Below are 18,571 nucleotides of genomic sequence, written 5' to 3'. Positions count from 1 at the left end.
TTTTTCTCCAGCGTTCCATGTGCCAAGAGATGAGATCGTCCATGTGGTTTGCGTTGAACTGTAAACAGACCGGAAGAAGAAAACGACTGAATTCAAATATTGACTTAGATCATAAGTTATCAAATCCATTTACAACGTCGGTTAGATGACTGTAATTAGGTCATTCGATTGTTTTATATGGATATATAGCAACATTATAAATGGAATAGGCCTGGCTTATTGGTGTACTATTGACGGATCTTGTTATTGGAAACGCTGGTTCCAGTGACATAGGAATTTTCACACATTAGCTTCACAAATTACAAACTCATATCTTCTTAATTACTTTAATAGTATGGTATGTATTATTAATTTGAGTTAATCAACATTGTTAAAATATAGGTTCTTTGATTTTTAACTCACTTTTACGCATGCGTAGATAAATCTTTTAAAATTAAACTATCGTCTCTCTCGTCTGCCGTCTTGAAACGAAAGTTCGATTATGATTTTATCTCTCTTGCACGCATGCGTAGATAAATATAAAATGATCGTCTGCCGTCTAGAAACTCAATAATAATGTTATCTCTGTCGGTTACGATGTTATCAGTATCGCCGCAATATCAATTAGTCTTATCAATACTATAGCTATAGAGAGCTAATTGTTATCAATTTTAAAAAAGTGTATCATCGATTTTATTATTTGTAATTGCTTTACTTTGATTATTAGTCCATGGGCTCGTTCATACTTAGTTATTTACCTGTTGGTTTCATGGGCCAATTATCGTTAACCAGTGATGGGTGGTCACCAAGTACTTACCTGGGTAATAACAACACCTGAATGGGCGATGTAGTATGGTATAGGCCTATGTGTGTAGGCCTACAGTTTAAGGAGAGTACGGTATCATCCACAAATCAAGAGATTGCATTGAGGGGTTTTTAATTGTAAATAATAATAGTCTTATTAAAAAAAAAATGTAATGGTTTACCAGCTTTTTAAGTTTTAACACACTCATACGATTCTCAAACAAGTAGAATAGACAATTTTAGTAGTAATTTGAATTAATATTAAAGTTATCATAAATTGTATTACTGTGTATATAAAAAATGTATATATTTAAAACAAACGATAGGCCTGCTAATTGTATTACATTATAGCGGATTTTTATGATCATTCCCATATAGTCTCAAACAAGTTTCACTTTTTTTAATCCAAATTAAAGTATTTTAAAAAGTTTAATTCTATATGTAAAACAATTATCACAAACTAATTTAATTAATTTTCAATTTTCCCGTAGTTGTTTAGTTAATTATGCTACTCAAATATTCAAGATTGAATAATTTTTAAAATATAAAGATACATAGCAGTTTTTTTTTGCTTGACATTAAATTATAAATTAAATATATTATTCTAGCAGTATTAATTTTACCATTATATCATACACCGTGACGGTTCAATGTTAAATACAATAGGCCTACATAAGTAATTATTAAAAATGCGTATTATATAATATTTCGTTTCATGAAATGTTATGTAAACGTTTTAAGCGATTATAATATATACGGAAAATGTCAAAGGTCGGTTGTTAGAAGTTGTTTGCGCATGCGAAGAATGACACTTGATATGTTTATCCAGTGGCCCTGGCGTTTTAACTTTAACTGTCCAGAATGTAGGCCTATAGCTTACATTTTTTTGGTAAATGACAAAATAGCCGAACTGTGTAAAACCATCAAGAACTAATCTGTGATAACATTCATGTGTAAGTGATCCGTTTTATAGCTTTTACAAAACTAATAATAAATTTGTCATAATAATACGAGTTTTAGTTTGTGGATGTAAATAATAGCACAGCTGGTAATCAAATGTAGATAAGTCTTTTTCAGGGTATTCACCATGATGTATTTTAATAAATTACAGAGGCTGACCTTCGACCTGATTGAAATTGTTTATATTTATTACTGTTTTATTAATAATAGCAATTAGTCTAGATTAATTAGAAAAAAAGAGGGAAGTACGCGGCCCACGTTTTCATCCATTAATAATACAGTGGAGTACACAATAACAAAATTAAACAACAACGAAACGTATTTATTACCCATGCGCAGTTGATTAGAAAAGTTTCTGTGACGTCTTTTCTAACCAAAGCAAGGAACCGGTACTTTTAAATGTGAAAATCGACCCAAGATTACTGTTTTTCATCAATTGTTGTAAGTATTAGTTTCAAGTTTGTTTTATTGCAACGACAAAATAGTTTACATAGGCCTATTTCTTGTTGATACCGCGCCGCCCTCTAGTAGGTCTAGCTAGGCCTCCGGGCCTAGCTAGGCCTAGCCTAGGCCCTAGGGCTAGGCCCTAGGCTAGGTTGGTACGGTATTTAAGATCTAGCTAGGCTCCCTAGGTACGAGCATAGGCTTTGGCATACCAGCAGTGCGACGTACCGGAGCCTGAGGTAGGCCTAGCAAAGAATTAGTATTTTACAGCATGCTAGATAGATACAGTTTAAGTAATTGCTTGTAATTGTACATTTACAAAGTCAGAGCGACAAATGGCAGAGATGCAAGATTAGAATATTGAACAAAAAAAGTACAGCATCAACAATTTAGAATCAATACCAATTTTAATAATATAATTAATATATAATAATATACAAAGTAGGTCAAATTGTATAATATCTGTAGTCCTATGTGTATTTCCTCAGTATTCAAAACGAGTCTTTAAATTACTGTAAACCTAACCAAAAATCGACAGGGGATCGACTTAGATTATTAATGCGTTATTAGTAACAATAATGATTTAATTTCTGTACAGATACAATTAGTATATCCCAGCTGTACTACAGAAACCATAGACAGACGATACATTTTAATCCTACACGTAAAACGTACATTCTATTGGTCTCAACTCTCGGCATCCGACATTAAAAATGCGTTAAAATAAAAACATATCAGAGATTTTTGGTTTCCAATTAAACCCCATCCCATCACTACTGACGTTAAAACCTTGTACACTCTATCTATTGAAACAAATGTAAACGTATTTATTCGTTGAGTGTAGGCTAATAGTTTTTTAATATTTTGGTATTCTGGATAATTGCTGAAAACGAATCAGTAGGATTTTGATTAATTTGGGATATTAACAATAATTAGGTTTACTAAATAAATAGCATAGACCATACCATATACTAATAACTAATAGGCCTAATGATATTGATTAGGCTGGTAATATTATATGCCTTGGAAAAACAAAATAAAAACAGTTGGATATTTAATATTTGAATATTTATTCACAAATGTATTTTTTTTTTCTTAAATCTACTTATTTTCTTAATTATATGCAAACCGTCTCTATTATATATGGCTGATAGATAACCCCAAATTAGACATCTATCGGTGGTTGTCAAATTTGCATATTATGTATAATACGTCTCCTGTCGATAGGAGGCGACATTTATAATACGAACAAAAAAAGGTTAAATTGTCAGTGCCTCGTGTGAACATACAGTAGCTTTACATCGCTTGTGAATACAAATATCTTTTTATGCGATAATATGACATGATAAAACGTAAACATAAAACAATACATTCTAAGGTCATAGGTCATGCTCTTCAATTGACTATTATAAATGATAACTAAGACTATTAAAATAATTTATAATAACAGTTTTAAAATGTTCATTATTCTCTTATAATCTTCTTACTGTATATTATCCGAGTACAACTATCCTAGTTTATGTTCAATTATATATACATCGATGCTGAATTTAATTATTTATATATTTATATATTATTCAAAATAGAAAATTTTCTTTATTCCATCCTATATTTGTATAGGGTAAAAGTTAAACTTTACTGGGCCCACCAGTCTAGAGCAAAATTTAAACAAAAAGTATAGAACACTCACGGCAATTATAAACTTTACTGAAAAAAATAAAGAATTATTATTATAGAAAATGACATTTATCATTAAAATGGTTTTATAAAGAAATAATGGTTGTTTTACTGTGGAAGCAAATTGCATTTTATGATATTTTGCTTCGATAAATCCAGAAAGTAAAACATTTATTAATGCCACTTAAGTTTCACGAATTCCAATTTTGTTTTATTACCGTCTGATATACATTTCCCGTCTCCAATATTAAAATGTTTCATTGATCGTTGGCTACTATAATTCCACAACCATTATATACTATTTGAATGACGTAATGATTTTTTAAACAACGTTTCGGTTTATATTGCCTCTCGAAATTTGAAAGGCAATCAGAAATTTATGAATAATATAATTTATTTTCCCAAATCTATTTTTTACTTCATTCAACATTTCAATACTGAAGCAAAGTCAAACTAATACAATGAAGTTCCACTTCTTTACAAACATGAATTGTTACGTGCGCATGCGTATAAATCTCAATAAAAAATAAAAAATGGAACGCCCTCTCAAAGCATAACAACTGTTCCTAAATTATATCGTCTATGATATAAGACCATGGAGAAATATTCTCCTTAAGACGTACTGATTAACTGAAAAATGTTTTTATTCCGTTATTTTATAAATAACGTGAATGATTTAACTGAAAAAGGTCTGTATTACGCCATCATGACGTATTTATTTAACTGTTGATGCTATGTTAGACTGTCCATCATTTGAACTGTTTGCCCGTTCATTGCGCTTTGAAATGGCGGAGACAGGTAACCATCAAGTTCAAGTGATTTCCTATCTTGTTTTTTGGAATTACAACGTAAAGCGAATCGTAGTTCTGCCGCCATTTCTGCACACATTGATTTCTGAAAACAAAGTATACATTGGTCAATATTTATCCCTTCAAACAATAAAGTAATTTCATTGTTTGGCAAAAAACGTCTGGGGCTTATGAAGAGATATTGAAGCACTAGGCCTATAGCTCATTAGCCAGATGTTACAACAACTTAAAATTCATAAAACAATCAAACAATTTAAAAAAAAATGATACAGGAAAGAAGTGCCATTGAAAAATTATTGTGGACATAAAGGAATCTTGCAGTACATAATTACCTTATCCAACTCGGCGTTCTGTCTCGACTTCCAGAGAAATTCTCCAAATGCTAAGAACACCCCAATTGCTAGGCCAAACAGTAAGACAAGAAATATGCCTCCTATATTTTTCAACCCTAGTTCGTTGGCGTCTTCTTTCGTCGAATCTTCTCGCTCACACTGCTCTTTCTTCCACCATTTATTTTGCATCGCAATCAACTTTCCATCTTCTTGTAATCTTAATATTACCTTTGTAATTTCATCACGGTAAGGGGAGCCTGATAGAGAATAAAACACATTAATTGAATTAATAATTATTAAGAAAATTGTAAATTTGTCTCAATTTAATTTTCGTGTCCCTGTGCGTAAACTTCGTATTAATAATCTTTTAAAAGTGCAGTTTTCTCGTGTTAATGTTTGTAAAAACGGTATTTTTTGTCGGGTTGCTCATTCATATAATAGTTTAGTTCAAATGTTTCCTTACATCGATATTTTTAGTTTTAATACTTCTGTTTTTAATGTCATTTTTAATAATATATAAATGTGTTTGTTTCCTTATCCTTTTTTATGTAAATCAAATGTATATTTTATTTTACATTGTTGGATCTTGAATAAAAAAATACGAGAATAGGATAGAAAAACTTTAAATTGTACTTTAAGCCATTCTGATAAGCAGTGATAGGTATTAGTACGCTTTAAGCCATTCTGATAAGCACTGATAGATATCAGTACGCCTTAAGCCATTCTGATAAGCACTGATAGATATTAGTACGCTTTAAGCCATTCTGATAAGCACTGATAGATATTAGTACGCTTTAAGCCATTCTGATAAGCACTGATAGGTATTAGTACGCCTTAAGCCATTCTGATAAGCACTGATAGATATTAGTACGCCTTAAGCCATTCTGATAAGCACTGATAGATATTAGTACGCCTTAAGCCATTCTGATAAGCACTGATAGGTATTAGTACGCCTTAAGCCATTCTGATAAGCACTGATAGATATTAGTACGCTTTAAGCCATTCTGATAAGCACTGATAGATATTAGTACGCCTTAAGCCATTCTGATAAGCACTGATAGATATTAGTACGCTTTAAGCCATTCTGATAAGCACTGATAGATATTAGTACGCTTTAAGCCATTCTGATAAGCACTGATAGATATTAGTACGCTTTAAGCCATTCTGATAAGCACTGATAGATATTAGTACGCTTTAAGCCATTCTGATAAGCACTGATAGATATTAGTACGCTTTAAGCCATTCTGATAAGCACTGATAGATATTAGTACACTTTAAGCCATTCTGATAAGCACTGATAGATATTAGTACGCTTTAAGCCATTCTGATAAGCACTGATAGATATTAGTACGCTTTAAGCCATTCTGATAAGCACTGATAGATATTAGTACGCTTTAAGCCATTCTGATAACCACTGATAGATATTAGTACGCTTTAAGCCATTCTGATAAGCACTGATAGATATTAGTACGCTTTAAGCCATTCTGATAAGCACTGATAGATATTAGTACGCTTTAAGCCATTCTGATAAGCACTGATAGATATTAGTACGCTTTAAGCCATTCTGATAAGCACTGATAGATATTAGTACGCTTTAAGCCATTCTGATAAGCACTGATAGATATTAGTACGCCTTAAGCCATTCTGATAAGCACTGATAGATATTAGTACGCTTTAAGCCATTCTGATAAGCACTGATAGATATTAGTACGCCTTAAGCCATTCTGATAAGCACTGATAGGTATTAGTACGCCTTTTGTCCGCAAATGCTTGTTTGCGTTAGGTCACTAATTATGTGACGTCATTCACATACACTGAACATAGTACCGGTATGTTTTGCGTCTTACCTAACTGTGTTCCAATTCCGTAACCTCTTGAATTTAATAATCCACCAATCTGTGTCAGGTTTTTACAGTTTTCTGCTACAATGTATTCTATCATAGTCGATTCCATTAGGAAAGCATACTTCTTTTGTGTTAAAACTCGGTTGATACCTTCTGAATAATTTGTCATGAGTACTTCATCACGATTTGAGGACATAAAATCCCACATCTTTTTATACGTAGGAATTGTAGACTCCTGTTATTGAAAATAAAGTGGTAAAAGATGCTGTTCAATTACTGTACCATAAACTTTGGTTTCCATTTTGATGCAACAAAAGCGAGCAAGCGCGCCGCAAGTAATTTGACCAATGACAAGCAGTAGATCATCCTAACACACATTGTGGCGGGGCAACTTACTTACGTTAAACCTATGGCGTGGGAATCAAGCTTTATGGGGATGGACAACAGTTATTGTGAAAGATTGCATGTCCCTCGTATCCTCATACATGATTGTATGTATTACGGTAACCATTCATTGCTATAACTCTTTACTTACCTCAAAGAAGGCCACACTAGAGCCACCGTCTCGAGTCCCATACCGAATAGTAGTCTGCCCTGCTAGATCATCGGCATTCTGAATTGGTGATATCATTCTTTCAACAGTTAGAAAAGCAGCTAAATTCGCTGTATATGACGATATCAAGATCAAGGAGAAAAACCACCAGAATCCGCTCAACACTCTTGTGGAAAAGGCTCTTGGATTAATCTCTGAGCCTTGTTGCATTAGTCCACCAAACGCAAACCACATACAATTGAGCAAGTTGAACTGGTTTTCCACTCGGTCGTACTCTGGGTTACAGGGATGGGAATTAAACCATTCGTACGGGCTAAAACGTGCCAACACGAACATAGTCATACTGACGGACACAAACGCGAGAAGCACGTATAGCCAGACGTCGAACGAAAGTGGATCTAGAAAGGAGAATATACCCGGATCTTGAGGCTCAGGTACACGGTAAAGAATACTGATGCCTAAATGCATGTATGGTTTAGAAAAATCAATGGCTGTTTCACGATCGTAGTTTATTGTAAGAGGAGCAACGGCTAAATCCGCATTCTGTTGAAAAAGAATAATGTTATTTTAGTCGTTAATTCTTTGAGTCCTGCTTTTTATTTTTATTTTATTTTGTATTTATAATTTTTACAATAGGGCGAATAAATCATTATTACATCGTTGGAAAGAGAAGAATGAATGTATTCGTAAGTAGGATTCGACGCTTATTCGACAATTTCTTCACATAGAGCTATGACGTCAATCATGTATTTAAGATTAAATAAGTGGTTTATAATTTTCTTTATTAATACATTGCCTGTTTGAGAGGAAAATATACATAACATCTACAGACATAATTCCTCACTTTCTTGACAAGTTCTCCGACCATTCCACTCCAGTTTCCATCTACGTTTTCTGTTCCATAATCACCATCTGGAACCAGAGCTATTTTATAATCAAATTTGATCGATTTTGCAATTTCTTCTAGTAAATCTATACAGTAACCTTCATATCTATCGTTGCCTTCAAGAGCTTTACTCGACTCTTTTTCCATTACGTAAGGCTTTTCCTGTTATTAAAAAAGAAAATACTGTATATCATTGTCAATAAAATTCCATCAGACTATTAAATGATGTTTAATTTTGTGACTTAATTTGTTTATCTCTATACTATTTTGATTTTTTTTATATTTTAATGCAATGTGTTTTATATAAGTGTTCCTAACTCTTTTTATACTTTTAACCTAATTTTTTATTTATTCTTATATGCTATGAAATACCAAATATATTTTTTGAGGACAAGTAATAAAGTGAATTGAATTATAGTAGTATCGAAAGCTGACTTGAATGACAGAAATGTTATTCACTCTTCTCCCACAATGCAATGTAATTAAACGCTTACCAATACTGTTGTAACAATAAGTGTTCTATTAGCCAAATCCATGGTGTGGTTTGTCCGTCCGTCTGACACGTTCAGACCGATTGCCTGATCCCATGTACCAAACTAATAGAAAACACAGCTACGATTACTACAAACAAAATAAAGGAGGGACACACCTTTGGCCGGGTCCCACGTAAACACATCTACGATTACTACAAACAAAATAAAGGAGGGAGACACCTTTGGCCGGGTCCCACGTAAACACAGCTACGATTACTACAAACAAAATAAAGGAGGGAGACACCTTTGGACGGGTCCCACGTAAACACAGCTACGATTACTACAAACAAAATAATGGAGGGACACACCTTTGGCCGGGTCCCACGTAAACACAGCTACGATTACTACAAACAAAGTAAAGGAGGGAGACACCTTTGGCCGGGTCCCACGTAAACACAGCTACGATTACTACAAACAAAGTAAAGGAGGAACACACCTTTAGCCGGGTCCCACGTAAACACAGCTACGATTACTACAAACAGAATAAAGGAGGGAGACACCTTTGGACGGGTCCCACGTAAACACAGCTACGATTACTACAAACAGAATAAAGGAGGGAGACACCTTTGGACGGGTCCCACGTAAACACAGCTACGATTACTACAAACAAAGTAAAGGAGGGACACACCTTTGGCCGGGTCCCACGTAAACACAGCTACGATTACTACAAACAAAATAAAGGAGGGACACACCTTTGGCCGGGTCCCACGTAAACACAGCTACGATTACTACAAACAAAATAAAGGAGGGAGACACCTTTGGACGGGTATTTATGATTCGGTTTCAAAGTTTGTCTTAGTCGGGTAGTTTCCATGAAAATACATAATGGAATACCTTAATAAGCATTAATTGGGTGTCCCCTGAATATGGGTTGGTCGAGAGATGTCACAAAACATAAATGGGATTTCCCCTTTAGATCCTTTAGGAAATCCCATGGGAAAATCTTGTCGCTTTGAAATATGCAAGAATCTCCTTAAAATAATATAAATAAAGGAATATAATTTAAAGGAACATACCTTTGCCATTACCCCACCCGATAATTGATTGTATATAAACGTAATGTTTTCACGGACTCCTTCCATGTCGACATCAAAAGCTAACTTTCCAGTTAATGTTGAAAATGGAGACGATGCAAATGTCGCCTAAAGAAGAAAAAAAACGAATTGACAGTCCATCAGCGTTTTCGTCTATGGCACGCAAACACCGCATTAACACATTAACGAATTGACATTTCATCAGTGTTTTCGTCTATGGCACGCAAACACCGTTTTAACACATTAAATGTGCGCAAATTTTGGAAATATAGGTCTAACCATATTGGAAGGAAACGCAAACTGGCAAGTCAATTTCAGAAAATACATAAATGTTATAATGTGTTAATTTCAATTGATGTGTTTTCAGTTAAATGTGTCGTTTATTTTGTATGTGTCTAAATTGATTTTATAAATTGTTAAACAAAAATAGTTTCAATGCGTTTATCAATTATCTATTTAAAAAAATGTATTTAGTGAAAATGTCATGTGTCTTTAATAATAATCTATTTGCTTGTATTGTCTCTCTTTTGAATGTACTTTTTGTGATTGTAATTTTTGTATTTTTAATTGAATAATAGAAGACCCTGAATATCAGGGCCCTGAATATCAGCTCCTCTGGATATCAGGGCCCTGAATATCAGCTCCCCTGGATATCAAGTCCCCTGAATATCAGGGCCCTTGGATATCAGCTCCCCTGGATATCAGCTTCCCTGGATATCAGCTCCCCTGGATATCAGCTCCCCTGCATATCAGGGCCCCTGGATATCAAGTCCCCTTGATATCAGATACCTAGATATCAGGGCCCCTAGATATCAGCTCCCCTGGACATCAGGTCCCCTGGATATCAGCTCCTCTGCGAGGAAACTGGAAGGATCACCCTCTATAAACATTGTTGAAATACAAAATAAAAATAGTGTTTACCATTTCTATAGAATCGGCCATAGTTTCACCATGTTCCCACGTTTCATCAGATTTACAGTCCAGGTTTTGTGGCACAATCATGTTTTCCCGATCTCGTAACGCTTCAGCTATCAACATTACCCCATCATATATCAATGCCGCTTTCGTCTAAAAAATTCACCAAAAAAACCCCATCTTTTTTTGTTGCTGTAAATAACTCATTTTGGAAACGTGAATTCGAAATAAGACGGGTCCAAATATCATTTTGCTTCAGCAATACACCATTAATTAATATTTTAATGTGTGTAATTGTTTCACATAACAACAATGCTTAAGTAAGCATGACGTATGCATTATGTAAATTTATAGCTTGTTCCCCACCACCTGGATAAAACGTAAGTAAACCAGGGGACAGAAACATACGACGAGCAATAATGGGCATTATATATGTTGGATCAGGGGAGGACAAGTGAATTTGTATTGTCATTTCACAACAGACGAGCAATACATTCTATGTATGATGATAGTATTAGAATATGGATGTATAACATACTGTATATGGCTGGATACGTATAACAACTGATTACTTCTTGAATATGTGAATCTAGTTATACTGGATTTTAAATGGATTATATGTCTCTGCATCTAGGTGCCATGTATCAAGAATACACAGCATAAGGACGCATAACAGCATGAAGATAAATACAAGAGGTGAGTGAGTCTTAAGCTCTGTCCACACTATCAAACTAGTTTGACAAAAAATAGTGTGATGTGCCCAAATATGGTAGTGATGTGCCTAAATATGGTAGTGGTGTGACATCATGTCACATCGTCCATATATGGGCACATCATATTTTCTTTGTCTCATACATTTTAATAGTGTAGACAGAGCTTTATTTTAATTGTTTTTACGTTTTTTGTAGACACAAACAGTTAGACACTTAAAACAGAAAATTGCACTTGATATACAATGTTTGTTATGTTATTAGTTGGATATCGGTGATATCATAGTAATAATGTAGTAGCTACATAAATGCTATTGAAATAAGTTCATTTGGATTATATAATATTGTAAGTACTGTACCATTTTAGTACATTCGATCTGTTGGATCAACAACAAAAAATTATCTTTAAAAAAAATACTAAATATGCTCATATAAAACGCAAATACCGGTAAAGAAAAATCACCACAAACAGGTGCAAATGTATTTTATTGATTATAAAAAGAAGCAGCACATGAAAAACAGAAATGGACAGTAGATTGGCAACAACTTACCGACATACTTGTCTGGTAATGCTCTCTCTTCCACTTTTGAATCACTTCTTCAACATCTTTATTGTCGTCATCAAGAAGTCGAAAACTTGAAATATTTACGTTATCTCCCGCATATAAACTCATATCAATCATATGCATATTCTAAACAAATTAAAAACAAACAATAAATAAACCTAATAACTGGACACCGGAAAACAATGTATTAATGACGTCAAAAATAGTAAATAAATAAATGGGTACATAATACTCTTGCATAGCGCCCGCTGTAAGATAAGATTTAATTTATGCCATAATTAATTTTTGTCATGTATAATATTCACTCTTTGCTTTGATATCATTCGTGATTTCTAGCATAAACGTTGGCGGGGGGGGGGGGGTGGGAGGTGGGGAATATAATGCGAACAGAAAGGAAGATGGTAGACTGAGGAGGAGCCGAATAACGACAGAAACTAAAATGTAGTTTGTCTTTGTCAAACAAAAATAATAAGCGTATAGCCCTGTATGTACAAGTAAATCAACAACTTCTACGATTGTCGTCAAGATGGGTGTTAATGAGTTATCTTATCCAATTGTGAATGTCAGAGGGTATATGTCACTTCAATCTATGGATGTCCTGTAAACGCGGCAACTGAACAAATAAAACAGGCCTTGAATAATAGGACAAAAAAGAATATCCTAAACGTATACCACGACAGCTGGACCGGCTACTTTCCATATCATGTCATGTTGGTGTTAGCTGTTAAACCAAATGCCAAAGAGCACATGACGGTGAAGCATGTCCAGGCTTCTGGTCATTTATTTGACCAGAGTAAGACATGTTGATATCTATATCTGTTATATAAATATATTTGTTAAGTGGGACATATCAGTAAACATCGCGTGTTCATTGACGAGGAGTTAGCATTATGAAACTATTTGTTATGATGGACGCGTTAAAAACAACGTGCTTCACAGAAGATACATGACGTATATGACGTATTTTGAACGCGCGCGTCTCAGCTTGCGTGTATTTTTTTTAGTAGCGTCACGATTGTGAGATACCTGCGGTATTATTGTTATAATAATGTATGAGTTTACTGACGTATTCTCCGCCATTCTTAGAAGCAGCTCATCAATGTGCATAATGATATCAAAACATACTACTGTAGTAAACAACTATAAACTGAAGTATAATGAATACAAAGTGATAGATGTTTCCAACAATTACGACAATGCGTTCAAAGTGATTGAGTGCGTCTATATCATGATGGATAATTTGTTGATGTAACTTACCAGTGATGTAAATACATAGTGGAATTCGTAGCGAAGCATCTGAACCTGCATAGTCTAAATTACAAAACAAACAAAAATTGTTGCTACAGACATTTATATATATATATTCCATTTTAATACACTCTGTTTATTTTACCACCACTGAATAGGTTTTAAAAGATTGTCTACACGATACTTTGAAGGAACCGTCATTTGAATAATCTCCAAACATATTTTATAATCTTTTATTATTTGTTGTTGAGATCATAAATTATCTATAGAATTAATTTGTCAATTTGTGTTTTTTTATTAATATGAATATTAAATAAAAAGTAAATAAATAACATTGTACATTACCTGATTTAAAAACAATGGAAGAGTTTCGTCGTCACAATCCACTATTATGTTTGATATTCCAGATCGTTTTATTTCTTGCAGTAACTGTCTAAAATCAGGTCCCATCATTTTCTTAATAATCACTTGACCTTGTTTGAAATTACAAACGGTCAGTAATTCTTGAAGTCTAACTAATCCTGAAAAAAGGTTAAATAGCATTTACTACTGATTTTGTAGAGGCCTGTATTCCTCTGGGGGTTTTTTTTTTGTTTTTTTTTTTTGGCGCGCGCATAATTTGTATGACATCACTTAACGGACGATGTGCGTTTAAATACTGTTGAAAATGGTACGGCATTTCACGCGCGTGCCAATTTTGTGTTACGCTAATATTAATAAAACAAAATTGGCACACATGGCTTGTCATACGTATTTTGAGCTAAAAGATACAAACAACAATCAAGACGCTAGTGGCGCTCTTAAAGAATTGCTAACATAAATGTCCTTACCTTCATCGTACTGGTACAAAATTGCTATTTTTGTCATCTTGAAATATTGTGCTAAGTCTTTTAAAGCTTGGCCTAACAAATTGTGTTGTGGATATAAATTGAACGAAGCATAATTATGCCGTCGTTGATAGTCCCACCGACACTCAATTATTGGAACAGAAAAGGAACTGCACACAGATTCAACGGCAACAGCGCCGGCACTCGATTGGGGTGCAAAAACTGCAACAACGCCTTTATTTAGAAGTTCACATGCTGCAAAAAGACAAAATAATGAACACAAATTACAACATCAGTATTAAAAACTCAAATCAAAGTGTTCATTTATCAATTATAAAATCCAAAATACAAAAACAATTATGTAAATCAATAGAAAAAAGCTCAAGGAATTAAAAGGTTTGAATGAAATAGATGAAGAAAGTTTGTTTCATTTGACAAACAGATCTGTAGAAAGTTAATGAATACATTAAGATACATTCACTCAGCCAAGAGCATTCAATCATTATTTATTGTTTTATTTTATATAAAATACGAGTTCAATTAAAATCGAAGTGAAACTGCAGACAAATGGTTGAGATACTTGGAAGGCTAATAGGTTAATATAAGACAACATACGGGATATTCGTATTTGGCAAAGAAACTAGGACAGTACCAAAAAGGTGCTTCTAAAAGACCTCTCTCAGCAGAGTGATTGACGTGAGAATTGATGACACGCTTCACTGCACATCTTGTTAATAGCAAGAATTTACCAATTAATCATATCCATATAATATGATAAATGTACCGTTCCCGTGGATAACATTAACACATTCCAAACACACATTACAATTCTCAAAATGCTGCTCTACTTTTCGTGAACAGAAATCTTATTTTAAAAACTTTATGATTGTCGAAGGTTTATTTTGTTCAATGTAAATTGAAACTAAATTGAATTAAACTTTATTTCTTACAGACAATTTTAATTATGGAGATCTTTATTTTGACTACAAATATAAATTGCAAAATGGATAGAACAAAACCAGACCAACCGAGTAACCCAACATTATTATACTTAAATAGTATTGACATTTTGAAAATTAACCTATACGAATTATAGCATATTATATTTTTATTATTTCTAAATTAATATTTTGTTTACTAAATTCACTGTTGACAAGTGTTTTCAAATTTACGAACGCGTACACAAAAGTATGGTACGTCGTCATAATTTGTGCATGCGCCCGCGTTAAGTTATGTGCCCTCTCCAGAAAGTATATTGCTATTACGGTTGTATTAAAATGGTACGTCATCAGAATGTGTGCACGCGCTCACGTTAAGTTATGTGCCCTCTCCAGAAGGTAGAGTGCTATACGGTTGTATTAAAATAAAACTATTTATTACTTCCATAGGCTATTCGTTTTTTATGTCTAATTAGATCTCGTTTCCATTTGTGTGGGTAGTTGTTGGTCATTTCGTTTCCGACGACATAGACCGGCGCCAACTAAGATTTATATCATTGTTGTACTTAAAATTACGACAGTTTTAGGATAAAGAATTGCAGAACGCATTTATTATTATCGGAAGATAGCTTACATGTATCGTTAAATTAATTTAGAAATTGAAAAAAAAAAGGCGGAAAATTGAAATTCAAAATCGGTGGTTACGACATAAATGTTATAAAAACAAAATACCAATAGAAATACCATTATGTCATATCTAAATATTATTACAAATCTAATTTGGAAATTTAATGACATGTGCTAGGCCACGTGCCAATAAGAATGAACTTAATAACTGAATGTTGTGCTTTGAAATATAATAATGACAGTTCTAAATTGGAAAACATTCTAGCGACTCAGTACAGTTGTACAAACACTTAGGAGTCAATTTAGATTGTAAGAGACTGAAAGACGAACCGTTCTCGTGCGCTACGTTTGTTTTTGTTGTCTTTCAACAAAAATAAATCAGACTAAATACAAAATTAGAAGACATGTTTTAATTATGAGACGTCGAGTAAAGTTGCAACCCGCTGACAACGTCATGTCATACTACTTCATCATCACCAACTATTACACAAGTTTGATTAGTTAGTTTGTTTTCTAAGATACAAGATACAAGAAATATATTTGTCTTCGTCAAAAACAAAGAAATGTCGGTTATCAGCAAATCCGATTAAAAGATACATAAACAGACTAAAATATGGAAAAAAGTGTAAAAGTATAAAACAGTAACATTTAACATCTTTAAAACACTTTTTGTTCTCTTTAACTTACTATCACTATTGCTGCTGCATCAGCAAACAACATTGTTTATTTTTTATAGTCTAGTCTTGCAACTAGTACCTTCATAAATATCTGTCTAATCTATGGTTTCTTTCGAGTTAATCTGTTATTTAGGCCTATAGTCGTAAGAACACTGTTAAGTAAAGTTTAATTAAAATCAAATTCAAATTTATTCACCTCCCTTAGGAGAGACAAGTACTGTAAAATAAATAAAACACATCTGAATAAAGATTCACACGAATCATAAAAAAAAAATCGAAATGGTTTTAACAAATTAAATAAAGTGTGAAGAAATAATTAAGAAATTTCATTTTTCAAGTAGACTAAAGGTTTGCAAAACGTCATAGTAGGAAGTGCTATACTTTGTATTTGTACTTTTCTTCGATTTATTGAAAAAAGAAAACTCAGTGCTACTGTTAAGCGTGGTTAGAAGCAAGTAACTGAAAAGTATTTATTATTTACTTAGGCCTACTATCATCACGAGAGGAATATCACTTCCGTCTATGTTTAAATGGACAATTTTAAGTACCTAACACAAATACGCCACGTGGGAAATTAATGGCAAATACCAAGAGAAATGAAATACACAATAATGGTAGCCAATCAGGAATGCTTGTTGGTTCTTGATGTCGTAATGGCTAATTAAACAAAGGTTATTAGGTTCAATGAGCTTAGTTGACTTTCATTCTCAAATAACTAGAGCCTTCCAGCAGATAATGACATTAATGTTACCTTTACTCATGTTCGATGACTCGATTCGCAAATTGCATCATGATTCATGGTGATGACCAATTGAAAATTGTCTCCCTTCTTCTTTCAGCAGTTTAAGCACTAGGACGCAACGCAGTGGCGAACGCACAACGGCGTTGACCAATCACAAGCCAGTTTGAGGGGTTTGGCATTGCGTCGTGATTGGTCAAATTAGAGCACGCAACTCAGTGACGAACGTGCAATGGAGTTGACCAATCACAAGTCAGTTCGGGTGATCCAGTGTCGTGACTGGTCAAATTACTTTCGTTGCACTTACGTCCTTGCGCAGCAATTCAGTGGCAACCAAACTTAAGTATGATCATAATTTACATCCAAACGTGATACTTATTTTCACGTTTATAATAATGAGATAGAAATCTATAATTACAGTTCTTTTATTAGGATAATCGAGCAATTTTGTAATTATCAACGCGGCAACAAGTATAATTAATCCAAGGTAACATCATTATCTTGCAAAATGTATTTCTAAAATCAATAAAATTATGCGCATATCAATACATGTCTATAATGTCAAATCTATTAAATTCCCAGTACCTCATTCATTAAACATTTGAATATAATTATATAGCATTTGAAAAAAATATAGTCGTTTTGGATAGGGTTAAATGTTCAGAATAACGTAGTGATGTAGCTATTTATTTAAACGTGTAAGGAAATACACTATAGTGGTAAGCTTATTATATAGGCCTACTTGGCAAAGAACACTCCGACCCCCTTTTTTCAAATAAGTTAAAACCCAGTACATTGTATACAATGTGTATGGAACAAAGAACCTTATTAAAATGGGAAAAAGTGGGGATTTGTTCTTAAAGGGGGATTCTGGGTTTAAAATTGCTTTTAAATATCGTTTATTTATTAAATAAAAAATATTATAACAATATAGACATGTCAGAATGAAGAAGTAATAACGAGAAATTAAAAAAATTAAATTTCATATACATTTTAGGGTAAATTCATGGAAAGTCTGTTTTTCAGCAGCTTAGGGAAGCTCATTAATATTCATGAGATATTCACAAAATCACGTCATCAGTGGATTCCAAACTCGCGACGTCAAGCTTGTACGTTATGTTCTCTCTCCTCTGTCAAACGATGACCACCCGATCATTGTGAAATACATTTTTTTGTAGATTTGCTAAGCTAGGCCTAAAGTGTAATAATAACAGTAGTAGCATATATTTATTTGACATTTAATGAAATACAAAATTTAGTACAGATTACGGAGTCATAAATTATACTATTTTTATACCTCGAATTAATAGTACAGATCGTATATCGGCTTCACGTACTAGTAGGCTAGGCCTAGCCTAAATCATTTTATTCATGCCGGGGTGAGAGCCAATTCTGACTAGGGATTCCATGCCACGATGGCTACGTTAAAATATTGCATTGGGGCCATCATTCATGGGCCTAGCTAGCCT

At 33.5% G+C, this 18,571-nt stretch overlaps 2 protein-coding genes across 3 annotated transcripts in view; one reads left to right on the top strand and one right to left on the bottom strand.

Annotated features, from left to right (window-relative positions):
• LOC140054208 (glutamate receptor ionotropic, kainate 2-like) overlaps positions 1-1,906 on the top strand; it is a 37,459-nt gene extending 35,553 nt beyond the window's left edge. Inside the window, exon 14 of the mRNA XM_072099117.1 lies at positions 12-1,906. Within this exon, the coding sequence (XP_071955218.1) occupies positions 12-149 (138 nt within the window). The 3' untranslated portion in view covers positions 150-1,906. The remainder of the gene's footprint in view (positions 1-11) is intronic.
• A 687-nt stretch (positions 1,907-2,593) lies between these two features.
• LOC140054061 (glutamate receptor ionotropic, kainate 2-like) overlaps positions 2,594-18,571 on the bottom strand; it is a 67,447-nt gene continuing 51,469 nt past the window's right edge. For both annotated transcript variants that reach the window (XM_072098889.1, XM_072098888.1), the window contains exons 4-15: positions 14,125-14,376; positions 13,640-13,815; positions 13,304-13,357; positions 12,032-12,172; positions 10,777-10,923; positions 9,838-9,963; positions 8,783-8,884; positions 8,247-8,450; positions 7,385-7,945; positions 6,853-7,084; positions 5,006-5,262; positions 2,594-4,758 (exon numbers count right to left, since the gene is read on the bottom strand). In XM_072098889.1, the coding sequence (XP_071954990.1) occupies positions 4,597-4,758; positions 5,006-5,262; positions 6,853-7,084; positions 7,385-7,945; positions 8,247-8,450; positions 8,783-8,884; positions 9,838-9,963; positions 10,777-10,923; positions 12,032-12,172; positions 13,304-13,357; positions 13,640-13,815; positions 14,125-14,376 (2,414 nt within the window). In that variant the 3' untranslated portion in view covers positions 2,594-4,596. The remainder of the gene's footprint in view (positions 4,759-5,005; positions 5,263-6,852; positions 7,085-7,384; positions 7,946-8,246; positions 8,451-8,782; positions 8,885-9,837; positions 9,964-10,776; positions 10,924-12,031; positions 12,173-13,303; positions 13,358-13,639; positions 13,816-14,124; positions 14,377-18,571) is intronic.

This window comes from Antedon mediterranea, chromosome 7 (assembly GCF_964355755.1).
Source record: "Antedon mediterranea chromosome 7, ecAntMedi1.1, whole genome shotgun sequence".
Lineage (NCBI taxonomy): Eukaryota > Metazoa > Echinodermata > Crinoidea > Comatulida > Antedonidae > Antedon > Antedon mediterranea.
This window is presented reverse-complemented; position numbering and strand designations above follow the sequence as displayed.